Source organism: Mustela erminea, chromosome 17, assembly GCF_009829155.1.
Source record: "Mustela erminea isolate mMusErm1 chromosome 17, mMusErm1.Pri, whole genome shotgun sequence".
Lineage (NCBI taxonomy): Eukaryota > Metazoa > Chordata > Mammalia > Carnivora > Mustelidae > Mustela > Mustela erminea.
In genome coordinates this window covers 28,534,588-28,551,921 of record NC_045630.1, presented here as the reverse complement: position 1 = coordinate 28,551,921, position 17,334 = coordinate 28,534,588, and the positions used below count along the sequence as shown (strand labels likewise).

The 17,334-nt window shown below is 40.1% G+C and overlaps 1 protein-coding gene across 2 annotated transcripts in view; it reads left to right on the top strand.

Moving 5' to 3' along the window:
* KLHL20 (kelch like family member 20) overlaps nucleotides 1-15,296 on the top strand; it is a 66,186-nt gene extending 50,890 nt beyond the window's left edge. For both annotated transcript variants that reach the window (XM_032318190.1, XM_032318191.1), the window contains 5 exons: nucleotides 86-229; nucleotides 9,586-9,719; nucleotides 10,667-10,875; nucleotides 12,555-12,661; nucleotides 14,936-15,296. In XM_032318190.1, the coding sequence (XP_032174081.1) occupies nucleotides 86-229; nucleotides 9,586-9,719; nucleotides 10,667-10,875; nucleotides 12,555-12,661; nucleotides 14,936-15,020 (679 nt within the window). In that variant the 3' untranslated portion in view covers nucleotides 15,021-15,296. The remainder of the gene's footprint in view (nucleotides 1-85; nucleotides 230-9,585; nucleotides 9,720-10,666; nucleotides 10,876-12,554; nucleotides 12,662-14,935) is intronic.
* The last annotated feature ends 2,038 nt before the right edge of the window (nucleotides 15,297-17,334 follow it).

The window sequence follows — 17,334 nt, the reverse complement described above, 5'->3', positions numbered from 1 at the left end:
ATTTAGAGGAAAGAATAGAGAATATGTAAATATAGCCAGACTTTCTTTGTGAAATACAAAGTGCTCTTACCTGTGCTCTCTGCAGGTATGACCCCAAAACCAACCAATGGAGTAGTGATGTGGCTCCTACAAGTACCTGCAGGACAAGTGTTGGTGTGGCAGTGCTCGGAGGCTTTCTCTATGCTGTGGGTGGCCAGGATGGCGTGTCCTGCCTCAACATTGTGGAGAGGTAATTTTTTTTAAGTCATTTTCAATTTTTAAAAAGAATATAAATGGTATTTACCCAAAGGATGTAAGCATAGTGATCTGAAGGCGCACCTGTAGCCCAGTGTTTATAGCAGCAGTGTCCACAATAGCCAAACTATGGGAAGAGCTCAGATGTCCACCGGCAGATGGATGGATAAAGATGATGTGATATAGATAGAAAGATAGATACACACACACATATACATACAATGGAATATTACTCAGCTATCAAAAAATGAAATCTTACCATTTGCAATGATGTGACTGGAACTAGAGGGCATTATGCCAGGTGAAATCAGTCAGTCAGAGAAAGACAGTTATCATATGATTTCAATATTTCATTCATAAGTAGAATTTAAGAAACAAAATAGAGGCTCATAGGGAAAAGGAGAGGAAAATAAAACAAGATGAAATCAGAGAGGGAGACAATCCGTAAGAGATTTTAACTTTAGGAAACAAACTGAGGGTTGCTAGAGGGGAACTGAGGAGGTGGACGAGGTAACGAAGTGTTGGGCATTAAGGAGGCTGCTTGATGTAGCGAGCACTGGGTGTTACCTACAACTGAGGAGTCACTAAACTCTACCTCTGAAACAAACTAACTAACTAACTAACTAACTAACTAAATAAATAAATAAATGTAAAGGGCTCTTTAAAGGAAACAGATTAGGATACCAGGGAATCCACCATTCAGTGGCTATCCCACAGGCTTTCGGGGAACGTTTTCAGATGATCTTAAGGGTCTAAGAAGATGAGAGATATAACCTGATTTTTCAAACTGTTTGTTACACTGATGGAGCCTAACTGAAGAGCTGGAATCATATTCTAAATTATAATCCATACAGGATATTAAGCATAACACTTCTGAAATATGCTCTGATTTTTTTTTCCCAGTACTTGGAGTGTACTTAATGTATAACTGCCCAGACTTCCTCCAAAAAAAGTGATTAAAGTAGTAATACTTTGTTTAGCACATCGTATAAATACCCCCAAAGTACTTTGTATATGGATTCTCATTAATTCTTGAAGTGTACTTAGGGAAATCTAGGTTGGCTATGGAAGTTTAATTTATACTCTTACAAATCAGTTAATTTTAGTGAAATACATCCTGTTCTTAATTTCTTGCTCCATCACTTTTTTGTCATTCTGCCCTAGAGATTAGATTTGGAGTCTCATGCGTTCCATATTTCTTTTTTTTTTTTTTTTAAGATTTTATTTATTTATTTGACAGAGATCACAAACAAGCAGAGAGGCAGGCAGAGAGGGGAAGTGGGGAAGCAGGCTCCCTGCCCAGCAGAAAGCCCGATGCAGGGCTTGATTCCAGGACCCTGGGATCATGACCCGAGCCGAAGGCAGAGGCTTTAACCCACTGAGCCACCCAGGTGCCCCGTGTTCCATATTTCATCTTCACTTCCTAAAAAGAAATGCTTCATGACTTTTCAGAATTTTTCAAATACCATTTACTAGTTGAGTTGCCATGTTTAAGTTGAAGTGTTTAACTGTCTTAAATAGAGATTAGGTAACTCTTGAAAGCTACTTCTTTTTTCTATTAAGAAACTTATTTCTGCACTTTCAAAACTCTATGCAAGGGGCACCTGGGTGGCTTCATGGGTTAAAGCCTCTGCCTTCTGCTCAGGTAGTGATCCTGGGGTCCTGGGATTGAGCCCCGCATTGGGCGCTCTGCTCCACGGGGGGGCCTGCTTCCTCCTCTCTCTCTCTCTGCCGACTGCTCTGCCTACTTGTGATCTCTGTCTGTCAAGTAAATAAATAAAATCTTTTAAAAAAATCACAACTCTATGCAAGAGGATTCTGGGAAGATAACAACAATAGCATAATTCTTTAATCTTTCCAAATACCCACAGAAGAACAGAGCAATAGATAACAAAGCTAAAAACCATGGACAAGTTATGGAACTTGGTTCAATGACTGTGTGAATGTACCTAACACTGCTGAACTGTACATTTAAAAATGGTTATGTTGGTAAATTTTACCACAACTTAAAGAAAAAAAAAGCCCTATGGACATTTAAAATATAACTAGGGGAGGGGGGATTTTCATAAACACCAAAATATGAATGGGCAAAGGCAAAGTACCGAAAGCTGCAAGACCTACATGATACCAGTGTCTATGCAGGAGAAAAGCAATCAGAACTATGACAGATCTAAGAACAGAAGAACCCCAAAGCAGGCAATATTTATTTACTAGAAAGAGTGAAGGGAACATTTATGACCAACAGCTGAAACAAAGAAGGGTTTTGCTCAATCCCAGTATAGAGTGCAAGGGACCTATAATAGGATCTGAAGGACTTAGAAGAGGGATGCTCAACCTTAGCACTACTGCCATTTTGGGTCACATAATTCTTTGTTGTGGAGGCAGTCCTGTGCATTGTCAGATGTTTAGTAGCATCCTTGGCCTTGGCCCACGAATTGCCAGTAGCACACACCTGGTTGTGACACCAGAAGTCTGTAGACATTGCCAAATACCCCAGGGTGGAAAGAGGAGTGGTTCAAAGCCACTGTAGCTGGGAACCAGCTGGGCTAGAGCCATCTAGCCCTAGGAACCCTCAAAACTGACCAACTGTATGACCTTCCTGAACAGGGCCCACACTTCTGGTGCAGGACCAAAAATGAGCGAGACAAGATTAATATACAGTGAGAAGAGAAGGCCAAGATAAAAAGGAGGATCAGTGAATAAAACCAGTAAATCTCAGGAGGCAAACCACTATACTTTTTTTTTTTTTTAGCACTATATGAAAAAACTAGAAAGAGTTCCATGAAGTTAGAAAATCACCATGAACCTCAGGAAAACTCCTTTCATATAAAAATGAACAACAGCAGAGTACCAAGGTTAGATCCAATACAGAGTTATTGTAGAGAGAATAAGCAGCAGAATAACATCTCTATAGACAGTGAAAGCACAGCAGAAAGACATACCCACAGAGCAGATCAAAACAGTGATCAACTATTTCACAATGTACTAACAGACATTAGAAAAGTGATATAAGACATGAAAACACTACGTAAGTCAGAATTTGAAAAACCCAAATATGAGATGACCAAACTCAGAAAAATATTAGAAATAAGAGGAAAAATCACTTCAGAATGAAGATTAAACTAGAACAAGTAAACAAAACAGATTATACTGGAAGACAGAAGGTCAAAGAGGAAATGTTTTAAAATCAGAAATATAAAAAAGAAATAAAAAGGATATGTGAGATAGTAACAAGTATTGACAATAGGTTAAAAATCCAGTATACAGGGGCACCTGGGTGGCTCAGTGGGTTAAGGCCTCTGCTTTCAGCTCGGGTCATGATCCCAGGGTCCTGGGGTCGAGCCCCGCATCAGGCTCTCTGCTCGGCGGGGAGCCTGCTTCCCCCACTCTCTCTCCCTGCCTGCCTCTCTGCCTGCTTGTGATCTCTGTCTGTCAGATAAATAAATAAAATCTTTAAAAAAAAAAAATCTAGTATACAGATAATAGGAGTCCGTGAAGAACCAAAACAAAGCAAAGGAATAAAACAAATGATAATAACTATAATTCAAAATTATTTTCCTGTTCTAATAAAAAATTTGAAATTGTTTATTGAAAGAATATACTGTATTCTCTGAATACTGACCCAGAACAGTCAACACCAAGATATATTCCAGTAAAATTACAGGACCTTGAAGAAAAAGGAAACAAATTCTTTAGTCAATCAACAAAAATACGCTATTTATTATATAGGAAAAAGATTTAGATTACTATCGTACTTTTTGAAAGCAATATTTTATGCTAGAAGAATATGGAATGACATTTAAGATATTCAAAGAAAATGTAAGCTAAGGATTTTATACCTAGAGAAAATGACTTTGAAGTATGAAGGGCGCAGACAAGCTGTTAACACGTAAGAAATCGCAATACTGTCCCCATGAGTCCTTACTGAATGATCTACTACGGAACAAGCTTCAGACAAAATTACTAGAGACATTGATGGAGGGTGAGCATGAAACATAGAGGGAATTGGAGAACTCTGAGTAAACAGAGTTAAAAGAGAGAGTAGTATGCACTGGCTATATGCTCAGTCTGTGCAGATGTGGTATAAATATTTTTAAAAGTGGGAGGATAAAGGGAAGAGATATGCAAAAAGAATTTTAATTTTTCTCAGGGATATTGAAGTGAGAGTATTGCTAATCTAAGATATAACATGGAATAAAGGAAATGGGTATAGGTTATTATAATTCTGTCATCTCCTGTGTTCTTGAAAACTAGGATTCTTACTATGGAAGAATATAAATGTAAAATAGAAGAAGTTAAGTAAAAGGACCTGTAGTCCTGAATTTCAATTTGTATTAAGTTCTTCATTAAAAATAAAATTATATTCTAGCTCTGTCAACCAAAGAGGCCTAGAAATAATGACCAACTAGTGGCAGTGAACAGCTCTGTTCCTAGATTGTGTTTTGAAGTTCCATTTCCCTAAAAAAAATAAGGGATTCTTGGAGAAATATCTGATTCCAGATTTAGGACAGGAAATGTACCAATAAGCCTGGCTTAGCTTGTCATACCAGATAATAAGCAACCTATCAAAGACTAGGAGATGTCTAAAGGACTCAAGAGAAAACTTGAAGATGTTCCCATTTGACCAGAGATGGGATAGTTTTTGGTTTGTTTTGGTTTGTTTTTTAAAGATTTTATTTATTTATTTGGAGGGAGAGCGATCCCAAGTAGGCAAAGAGGCAGGCAGAGAGAAAGAGGGGAGCAATCCCAGGACCCTGAGATCATGACTTGAGCCGAAGGCAGAGGCTTAACCCACTGAGCCACCCAGGCGCCCAAAATGGGACAGTTTTAACTTTAAAAGAGATAATTGTGACTGATTAAAATCCAATAAATATATTTAAATCTATGAGTTCCTGTTGATGTTTAAAAAATAAAAACCCTATTTAGTTGCCTTCAGAAGATCATAGGGAATGAATTTATCATCTTGAGTACTAGTAAATAAAGTGAAAGAAGCACACATATACCCAACCTTTCTTGTATAAACTGTATCACGTATGAATTGGGTACAAAACAGTTGATAAAAGGATTGTTCCTTTTTTTTTTTTTAAGATATATTTATTTATTTAAAGAGAGAGAGTATGAGGGAAGGGGTGCAGAGGAAGAGAGAGAATCCTAAATCAGACTCCCCACTAAGCACAGAGCCCGATGCAGGGCTTGCTCCCAAGACCCTGAGGTTATGACCTGAGCCAAAATCAAGAGCCAGCCGCTCAACCAACTGAGCCATCCAGGCACCCCGAGGATTGTTTCTTTATAAAAATATTCCAAAAAAAGAAAATAAATGGTTGGATATAACCATTTTGTAACACTCAGTAAATAAATGGGCCTGAGCATTAATAATTAGCAGCTGCTAACATATCACCTTCTGTAGTTTTGCCAAAGGGACCAAATGTGGTCTGATCAAACTTCTGGATCCAGCTGCCAATTTGTGGAACATACAGAGGACAAGCCAATGTGTGCAACTGCACTCTGAGTGTCTAGCCAGTCAAATCCGTGTTGTGGGGGAAATTGCAGATCAAATGCCCCAGGTTCTAAAAGATGAATTGGATTGGGGGGTGCGGGAAGAAATGGGAAATGGAGGGAAAAAATCTGTAGATAAAAAGAGACTTTAAAAAAATTATAACGAACAAAAATAAGGGATGCACACTTGGGTGGGAAAAACTATAAAGAAACTCAAGGAGACGATTACTGTAAAAATCAGGATAATGGTTATCCTTTGGGGAAGAAGACATTGAGTTTGGAAAGAGACACATGGGAAGGCTTCCAGTGTGGCAGGCAAAGTTATTTTTCTTGGCCTGGGTGATGGGCTTATAATAACTCAATAAACTGCACATTTTTGTGGCTTTCTGAAGCAATGTTTTATTTTATAATTAAAAATTATGCAGAGACTTATGCTTCCAAGTAGGATGCAGTAAGTAGTGCCAGCCGTCACTCCCACTGCAACAAGTAGGAAAAAGTGCGAGTATGAATATATTTTTTAAAACCTCAGAGACGTGTGGAAGTAACATGAGATGAACTAAAATTCCATTGAAGAGAGAGCCCATTTATGTGATCTGAGATCATCAGCAGTTTTCTTCCCTGGAGATATTTGCTAAGTCTGAAGTATTAAATATTGGACTTGAAATATTGAAAGGGATTCACCTGGAGGAGAAGTAAAACAGTAGAACTTTTAATAGTCATGCAGGTTGGTATGACAGATTGGAATCTAGAACAGTTCCAAACATACTGCTGTTTTTCTCCATGAGATGGAGAGTGCTGGGGTAGCTCAGGAGACTGGGGTACTAGGGTGAGTGAAATTCAATGCAACCTGACAGTGCTTAGAAGATAAAGTCCTGCAGGGGCGGGGGCGGGGCTGTGACAAATTCAGGATAGCTTTCATCCTTGCAACATTTGAAAATTGAGGTGGACTGAGTCTAACAAAACTCAATTCCTGATTGGACTGGGGTGATCAATATTTCATCCTCTCTGCCTAATACAGGAGAGAGTGGATCCACCGCTGGTGGCCAGGAGGGGTGGGTACAGGGGTGGTGCGGAATGAGGGGATATATTGACTTCAATTTCTAGAATTCCATCCCATTATAAAAATGTCCAGCTAAAATAAAAAATTATTAAATGTGTGCAGAAAGAAAAATATGGCCAGTAGGTGAGAGAAAAAAATAGACAATAGAAGCAGACTTACCTATGTTTAAGGGCGCCTGGTGGCTCATTCAGTAAATGATTCACTAAATTTCAGCCCGGGTCATGATCTCAGCCCTACCCCTGTGTAGGGCTCCATGCTCAGAAAGGACTTGGCTTGAGACTTTTCCCCTTTCCCTCTCCCTCTCACCCTCTCCCCACTTACATATGTTCACTCCCTCTCCCTCAAATAAATAAATCTTTTTTTTAATAAAAATAAATGATCCACAGAGTTAACAGAAAAAAAACTTTAAAAGAAGTATAATGAATACATTAAATAAAATAGGGGGAAAGATTAAAAATGGATAAAAGATTAGAGAATTTTAATATAGAATTGGAATATAAAAATAAGATGTGCATTTTACAACTGAAAAATATATCTAAAATTAAGAACTCATTGAAATGAGATTAACTAGACACAGTAAAAGTAGACCAAACACAACAGAAGACGGAGTTAATGAACTCAAAGACAGATTAATAGAAACCATCCAAACAGAGGAAGAACAGAGAAAACAGAATGGAAAGAACAGGCCGTAAGAGACTCATGGGACATACAAACAGTACAACATACATGTAATTGGAGTCCCAGAAGGAAAGGAGAGTGAGAGACCAGAAGCAGTATTTGCAGATAGAATTTTCCGCTGAGAATTTTCCAAAAAGGTTGAAAGATAAACTTCATTCAAAGTGCATGAACTGGGGTGCCTGTGTGGCTCAGTCATTAAGCATCTGCCTTCAGCTCAGGTCATGATCCCCGGGTCCTGGGATGGAGCCCTGCATTGGGCTCCCTGCTCAGCGGAGAGTCTGCTTCTCCTCCCTGTGCCCCTCCCCTTACCCTTGCTCGTTTGCGCGCGCTCTCTCTCTCGCAAATAAATAAGTAAAATCTTTAAAAAAAAAAGAAAAGTGCATGAACCTCAGGAGACCATCACTGACTTAACCACAACCTTTCTCCAGGACCTCCATTCTCCAGGATTTATATTTCTGCATTCATCTGTATTAGTGACTACATTCGCAGAATCTGTTTGGAGGTTTTTCCTTAAAATGTGTTCCATCTCCCTCACTTTCTTCTTAAGAGTGAGGTCTATTTCCAGTATCATTTGTTGTGTATTTCCTGCAATAGTGGTAGAGTTTGCTAACAGTACTTAATAGACTAACAGAATTTCCCACCCACGCAATAAAATGCCAGCCCTATTCCAAGTGATTTTTGTCATATTTCTGACCACTAGTAATTTATCAATCAGGACTCAATAAAGAAAACAAGCCATACCAGTTATTTGGTAGAGAGAATTTAGTATTCAAAAACTGGCTAGCAGATCTAGAAAGGCTGAAAAACACAAACAGAGGACACTGAATTAACGGTAGGAACCCAGATCTGGGAACATGAAGGAGAGAGAGGAGAGTTAGGGAGCCTCGTAGCCGAGAGGAGAGATGCTGCGGAGCTTGAACTGTGACGCGCCTCCACAAAGGCTTCTCTTCCTGGCTGATTGTGGAAGATTTTATTTTCCGAAGGTGGTAACAACACCTGTCATTTCACACGCTCTGTATCATTTGGACACTCTTCTGATTGAAAGGTAGGATTTCCGGGGCACCTGGGTGGCTCAGTGGGTTAAGCCGCTGCCTTCGGCTCGGGTCATGATCTCAGGGTCCTGGGATCGAGTCCCACATCGGGCTCTCTGCTCAGCGGGGAGCCTGCTTCCTACTCTCTCTCTGCCTGCCTCTCTGCCTACTTGTGATCTCTGTCTGTCAAATGAATAAATAAAATCTTTAAAAAAAAAAAAAAAGGATTTCCGTTTTCGCCTCTTGGTTCTGGGCTGCCTTAGGACAGCGGCCAACGTGGCACTGTGTGTGTGACTTTTGAAGCCGGGTCATAAAAGATGCATCTTTTACTTGGATCTCTTGGGGCGCCTGGGAAGCCTGGAGCTGTCTGAGGTTGCTGTGCTGGGAGGTCTCCCCAGAGAGATCGTGAGGCTTCCTGGAGGGACGGCCAGCCGCCCGCCCGCTGCTTTAGCGCTCTGCTCCTGCAGCCCTAGCCCCAGTCTGACAGCAACCACGTCAGACTCCGAGCCAGAACTTCCATGCGAGGCCCTTCCCAAATTCCTGACCCCTGAGACAGGAAAGGTAATAAAATTACCTGAAGTCACGGAGTTTGGGGGTGATTAGAACATGGGGGCTGCCTCCAAGAAGCACCAGGCTAGTTTGGGAAGTGCCAGGAAAAGGCTAGAGACTGAAAGTAGCCGGTTTAGTCAGAGTTCAAGGGCCTTGGCTGAGGCAGCACTACCAGGATTGGCAGACAAACAGAAGGGAGTCTGTCCCTTCTCCCAGAGACGTCCAGCAGCTAGTCCTTCCTCTCGGCAGAGTCTGACAGAGAGCCAGCTTGGCAAAGGAGAAAGGTTGTTTTCAGAGTTCCGGCCCCGGTACCACAAGACAAGAGTGTAGAAAACAACTTAGTAACTGACACAGGCACAAATTCTAAGACTTTTTTCCTTAGTAACTAAGTAAAATCTGTTAGATTCTCATTGTGCATTTTGACCATCTCAGGTGTGTGTAGCCAACGTGTCTTTTTTAGCATTATTTCACACCTTAGGAAAAAGGCCTCACTTCAGAGAAGCAGGCGTGCAGTCTTCGGTTTCTCCCTCACTGCAGGTATGATCCAAAGGAAAACAAATGGACGCGAGTGGCTTCTATGAGCACCAGAAGACTCGGCGTGGCCGTGGCTGTGTTAGGAGGGTTCTTATACGCTGTGGGTGGCTCTGATGGGACGTCTCCACTCAACACAGGTTAGTCCCTTCCAGCATCAGTCCGGTTCCCCCAGACAACACATGCCTCCAGAGACTCCCCCTACAGAAAAGTATAAAAAGCCACGTTATCCTGTAAACTTAAATTGTAAATATAAATTGTAAAATTAAAATGATTTGTATAATCATATTTATGTAAGTGATATGATTATTTATAATAATCTAAATAATTGAAAATTGTTTTCCCCTTAGAGTACAACTCCCAGCTCTTCCTCAGCTCCTTCTGCAGCTGTATTCTTCCAGTGTATTCCCAGAGTACTTCTTTCTCCCTTCTCTTTATAAACTTCTAGGAATTTATAACGAATCAAAGAACTATTTTCCTAATACGGTTATTTCTCTGCCTCACCCCTAACCAGCTCTCCTTAAAAAAGCCAAAACCAAGAAAAAGACAAAACCTATATTGTAAAGAATAAATAAGTTATAGCTATAAGCTGGTTTATGTGTTAGTCCTTTCCGTTGAGAGATAATGGATATTTTTACCTAAGGATATTAGTGTGGCACTCGCATCAGACGCATAGTCACATATCTTGTCTTCTGCTTAGAATACAGTAGGAATACAGGCAAAGGGAATACAGTGTCTGATTATGACAATCAGTTACAAGTATGGAATGGTGGCTACAGATCCTGTAGTCTAATCCCCTCATTTGAAGATAAGGTGAGGCCACAAGTCATGTAGTCAGAACTAGAATGAAGGTACCTTGACTCCAACACGTGCCCTTTCCACCATCCCTTACACAAACGAAACCAGTAAGTCCCTGATGAGATTATAATGGTTTTGTCCAAGGGTATACAAGTCCTTTCCAGAAGAAAAATCAGACTGTGTATTAAAAATATGTATTATCACAAAGTTTTAATGGCTGTGAGGAAAACTAGAGGTGAGAAGAAATGGTTGAATGGTCACTTGCTGGGTTTTTTTTCTCCCCCTGCAGTGGAGCGCTACAATCCTCAGGAAAACAGATGGCACACCATAGCTCCTATGGGGACGCGGAGGAAACACCTAGGCTGTGCTGTGTATCAGGACATGATCTATGCCGTAGGAGGTAGAGATGACACTACAGAGCTTAGCAGCGCGGAGAGATACAACCCCAGAACTAACCAGTGGTCTCCGGTGGTGGCTATGACATCCCGCCGTAGTGGAGTAAGTGCCCACCTGCTGAAAACTAGAAAAAAGCACAAAGACAGGACTGTGCAGGAGAGCTCCGATCTATAAAATACTGGCGCAGGAAGGAGGTGCACTGTTGAGGCAAAAAACCCCTGCTACTTTCTTTAATCCTGGAAAAAATTAATTTCTCCTAATTGCTGTTATCTCAAGTAGTTAAATATCTTATAGTCAATCATTTCCTTAATAATAGAATCATTTTTTGTGATTTATTTTTCATCGGTTGTTTTCTGGAAAGAGCTTACCCTGTCTTACCCACTACCTTATCTGACTTCACCTATATTCATCCCTCTCGATTAGAGCTAAATATTCCTAACGAATATGCCTAGGTAATATTGTAAGTAGTTGGCACACCAATACAGATGTTTAGGCAGAAATACATCTGGTCCCACCACCAGGCACTGGTTGGAGCCTGTCCCATCTGTGGTCTAGACCTGGTCAGTGTGACCTGTGTCATGTTCTAGACCACGGATGACATGCGACTCCAAGAGACTACCAGGGAGAGTTCAGCATTCATCCATCCTAGGATGTTTGGTTCAGAGTGAAATGGAACCCATAAACCACTGATTGTGTCAGGAGTGCATCGATCTAGACAACAGGTGGGAGAACATAGCAGCAGCTAAGACTCCATAATCTGAGGAGAAAAGGGAGTAAATTGTGGTTTGTGCAAATCGGGGACTATCACTGGTAGGCATCAGCGAGTCAAAACATTCCCACATCTGTGGCTCTCTTTATTACTGGTGATTAACAGCTTCTAGGTCACGTTCCTATTGTTTTCACCTGCTACATTTGGCAAATATTTATTTATATATACAAATATATATTTATATATATTTAGCAAATATTTATTAAGTGCTTACTCTGTGCTAGGAAAGAAAAAAGTAAGTACAACCCCACAGGGAGCTCCCAAGTTAGTGAAGGAAATGGAAATGTTTACAGCTAACCGTTTAAAAAAAATAAAATAAACCTCAGAGTCAGGACAAGTGCATTATAAGAGAGCGTGGGAGATTATGCTTATTGTGTTTGGGGGCACTGAAGAGACTTACCAGAGCAAGTCTCATGTAGGCTAGGCCATGAAAGAAAAATAAGATTTTCCAGAAGAAGGAAAGAAGACACCAGCCAGGGAACTACATGTACAAAGTATGGCGGCATGAAAAACGTGGTCTTCCTGGGACTAGCTGTTGAATCAGTATTCTTGAAGTGGTGGGTACCTAAGGCAGTGAGGCTAAAATGTGGGCTAGTGTGGATTTCTGGAGGGCAGTAGGGAGACCTAGAAAGTTTTTAGAGGAGAGTGACAGCATGGTTAGATCTGTAATTTAAACAGAATTTTAGTGGCCGTTTAGCTGGTGGGTTAGAATAGGCAAATACTAGAAGAAGTGAGAGCAGTTTGGAAGTTCTTTCCCACTCCCAGTGATGCTTTTCCAAAAATTTAAGAAATTTATGTTTTTGACTATAAAAATATTCTAATTTTATGTATAACTTTATTGTTCCCACGATGTAACAGATTTTTGTCGTTACTTTTTTCTCTGTGTCCAAGTAAACCAGAATGCAAGGTCATAAAGAATTCTCTTTTGTTACGAAGATTTATCTAGAAACTAGTCCAGATTTTCCCAGAGAATTCTGGCATCTTCAGCAGCCGCTGTGTTTTGGTCCTGTAGGTTGGCCTGGCCGTAGTGAATGGACAGCTCATGGCTGTTGGCGGCTTCGATGGCACCACATACTTGAAGACCATTGAAGTGTTTGATCCTGATGCCAATACATGGAGGTAACCTTTACGCTACATCGCAGAGCACCTCAGTGCTGAGATGAAGATCATGGGCATAAGGTCCGCATGACCATCCAAATGGGGATGGTCCATACATTGAGAAGTGCTCTTATAGCTCATGAGAGAGCTCCAAGTTACCCATATTTGATGGCTTATTGTGACTTCGTTGCTCTGAAGTGGCTGACGTTTTACAACCTCTTCCCTTTGGTAACTGTTCAGTTTTATAGTGGAGATGGAAAACACAGAAACAAAATAATTTCCTCTCTAGCCCCATCATGTTCCGCTGAGGTAAATAAGGCACTGAGAAATAAAATGAGGCAAGTTAGTGATAGAACTTAGATCTCTTGCTTCTAATCTGTCACAATTTTTTTGGTGTTTTTCTGGGCAGCTTTATGCCCAAGAAAAAACAAACTACAGTTACTTTATTTTTATTTTTTACTCATTTATTTTTTAAAGATTTTGTTTATTTGAGAGAGAAACAGAAGGACTGAGCGAGAGAGAGAGAACATGAGGGGAGTCAGGGGCAGAGGGAGAAGCAGACTCCCTGCTGAGCAGAGAGCCTGATGTAGGGCTCGATCCCGGGATCATGACCTGAGCTCCCGGGATCGTGACCTGAGCTCCCAGGATCGTGACCTGAGCTGAAGGCAGATGCTTAACCAACTGAGCCACCCAGGCACCCCTTACTTTTTTCTTAAATAGCTTATTTCGGGGCACCTGGGTGGCTCAGTTGATGAAGTGTCTGCCTTCGGCTCAGCTCATGATCTCGGGGTCCTGGGACTGAGCCCCTCCTCAGGCTCTGCGTTCAGCTGGGAGCCTGTTTCTCCCTCTGCTTCTGCCCTTCCCCCTTCCACCCACGCATGCTCTCTCTCAAATAAATAAATAAAATACTTTAAAAAGTACAGTCTTCGTGTCTGGGAAAGCCACACTTTTACAGATGTTTAAATGACATTCTTTGGATTCTTCTGCCTTTCTCTCATGGCTCTGTATGACTTGACCATAGCACTGAAGTCAGACTACAAGTCAGTCATTGTACACTTTTGGCTTCTACTACATCACATTTTCACAACCTTGTTAAGTAAAGGTGTACTGAGTGTTCTAGACATCAGGGATACAACAGTGAACAAAACCAAAATTCCCTGCTCTCCTGGCTCGGATGTTCTAGTAAGGAGACTAACAAGTACCGTGTCAGGGGGTAGAACCACTATGGGGAAGAGCCAAGGGAGTGGGGCTGTCCAGGGATGAGTTTCTTTTAAAATGTGGCCTAGGCAGTCCTGACTGCAAAGGTAACATTGTAGCCAAACCTAATAGAGGTGAGGGAGAGAGAGATAATGGGAGGTTTTCCTGAAGAGGAGCCTCCCTCTTGTGGCAAATTTTCTTGCATATTCAGCTTTCAGTGTTTAGATCTTTGGGAAGATTGCCAGATTTACTTTTGCTTCTTAATCACCATGATCCTACATAAGGACCTATTTCTCTGTAGCTGTCACTAAATAGAATTAGTAATATGTGACCAAGTAATATTTATGAAATTCTTAAGGATCATCTGTTGAGAATTACGATCTAAATTTTTGTAGTTACATATCCCAAACTTAAACCAGTTTAACCTTACAGCGGACAGAGGCTCTAATATTCTTTTCCATGTAAATCTTTAACTTTGAATGATCTCAGGATCCTGAGATCAAGCTCCAAATCGGGCTCCCTGCTTACGGGGAGCCTGCTTCTCCCTCTCCCTCTGCTGCTCCCCATTTGTCCTGTGTCTCTCTGTCAAATGAATATATAAAATCTACAAAAAGAAAAAAAAAAAAAACCTAGATGGCTGACTTTATTTACTCATAGCCAGGTTTGTTCCATAAAGGAGGAGGTTTATAGAATACATATAAGATATTTAAGGATAAAAATAAGTTATCAGTGTTTAGGCTGACGGAAATGTGAGTAGGAAAATAAGATAGCTGTGGTCAAAACTAGACAAAAATGTAGGATATGAATCTATGTAATTGTTAAAAGTCAGTTTAGGGTGTAAAGGTATAAGGTCATTATGCAAAATGTGGATACAATGCTTTTATTCTTGAAACAGTATCCTAGAAACGAGACCTTTTCACCCAATGTCTGACGTAATTCTGTTGCTTGCCATTGCTCAATTCCAGGTCCTAATCTTTGGAAGAGATGTATGAACCTAAAAATATTAGTTATGATAAAAAACATGTGTTTTATTAACATCTAAGTTACAGAAGAAACAGTGCTTTTCCCACTTTGAAATCTGATTTTCTTTCTTTGCAGGTTATATGGCGGGATGAATTACCGTCGGCTGGGGGGTGGTGTAGGAGTTATTAAAATGACACATTGTGAATCCCATATATGGTGAACATCTAGAAGACAGTCGTGTACATGCCTCTCTGTATTCTGGAGAGCTTTGACTTTTGACTTTGGAGCTTTGTATAGCTCAAGAAAACATTAGAACAAATTTTATTCGTTGCCGGTGCCTCAACATATGGAAATACAAATACAATGAAAGTACTTCAACTGCAAGATGCCATCTTTGCACAAAAATTCTCAACTCTGTGCAGAATATTTATTTTTGGTTTTAATTTATCATGGGTTTTTTGTTGTTGGGTTTTTTGTCATTGTTTCGTTTTGTTTTGCTTTGGATTTAGCCTTCCTCCCACTAAAAAAGGACAAAAAAAAAAAAAAAAGGAAAAGAAAAAAAATTCCAAGGAGCAAAAGTTTATTTTTAAGATATTAATTCTGAAAATACTAATAAAGGGAGAAGGGCTCTACATGATCTGGTTATTTTCAGGCACTCCATCCACACGACTCCGCAACTTTCAAGGACTACCAGTGATAAAGATAGGTATGCCAAGGGCATTGTTTAGCCATCATGCTTACACTAAGCACCAGAAGACTTGAAAATCTACAAAAAAAAAAGAAGAAGAAGAAGAAGAAAGAAACACTCATTTTAAATAGTACAATTCAAAAGGAATAGTAAGTAGATAAAAGCAGGACTCAGACACTAAAGTTCTCATCAGTGCAAGTTTGCATCTTGTTTCCTTCCATATGAACTTGTTTTCCACTGTATTTACTCTTTTTCATAATATTTTCATAGAACTTCTGCTAGCTCTAGAGCTCTGCTCAGTGCCTCTATTGAAACAGTATACCCTTCTTATATGCTGTCTTGAGAATCCTCCAATAGAATCATGTGCTACTCTGCAAAAGTTTTTGCTCAGAAATATTACTGACTGAAACAACTTTCCTTCTTGTTTCCTTATTGCTACTAAGGACCAGCAGGGAGAAATATCCTCTCCCCAGCAGTGAATACTGTTATGCAATTTACACTTGACGCTCAGGCCTGCTGAAGCTGAGGCTTACCTGTAATCACAGCCTCCAAGGGAATGAATTCTTCAGTTCATGTAATAATACATGCTAATGAGTGTGAAATTGAGGCATTTTATTAATAAAATCTTGGTTCTTTTATACAAATTATATATCATTATCCTCATCTGTAAAGCCACTGTTACTACTTTCAAATTGCACTTTCTGGTGAAAAGTTAAAATTTTTAAGGAAAAAAATGATACAAATTTCAGTGGTCAAAGTTTTCTCATTGTGTTCATAGACCAATTTTTTTTCCAATGTATTTTGCAGGAAGATCTTTGAATAAGACTTTAACCACAACCAAAAGGAATAACCTTCTCCTTCTCCCTCCCCCTACTACAAAAATGTTTGGCAACTTTTGTGTTTACATTTAAAGATCATTTGCACCTTTACAAGGAAAAAAAGTATTTGGTAAACAGTTGTTTACATGTATCATTTATGCTTTTTTCTAGCATGTATAACTTTTTTAAATAAAGGTAGTACTTACCATAAAAAATTTGGGGCTGATGTTTTTTGGTGCTTGTGTCTTTGCTGTTTAGTTTCTTTTTTTTTGTTTTTTTAAAGATTTTATTTATTTGACAGAGATCACAAGTAGGCAGAGAGGCAGGCAGAGAGAGAGAGGAGAAAGCAGGCTCCCCGCTGAGCAGAGAGCCCGATGTGGGGCTCCATCCAAGGACGCTGGGATCACGACCTGAGCCGAAGGCAGAGGCTTTAACCCACTGAGCCACCCAGGCACCCCTGCTGTTTAGTTTCTATACCAATTTTATGTCCTTTATGTAAAGTTGCAGGTACTTTCAACCTGAAGGAATAAAGGGACTGCCAGCTGGAATTATGAACTTATGTATTTTATATAATAGTACTATATAACCTAACCTCTAAACTTATTTTTGGTGTAGCACTTAGAACCATACAATTTTGGGCTAGAAGGACTCTTAACAATCATCTGGTCCAAACCCATCCATTTCTTTGCTCTAAGCCTGAAAACCAAAGATGTCCTTCCTAAGAGTAAATATAGTCAGTGATAGGACCAACATTAAAAATCAGTTCCCCCAACTCCCACTCCATTTCTCTGTGCCACACTGCCACTACACCCCCACTTGAAACATGGCCTAGAATTAAATGTACTAACAGACTTCAAGTAAATCTGGTATGTAACATTAAAAATATACAAGCACTTCATAAGATCCTTAGAGTGCTGCATCATTAAGTCAGACTTCAAGATAAAACTCACTTACTTCCCAAGATTCTACTATTGCATGTATTTTATAGGAAAAATTCACATGGCAGTGGTTCAATAGCAGAGACCCAG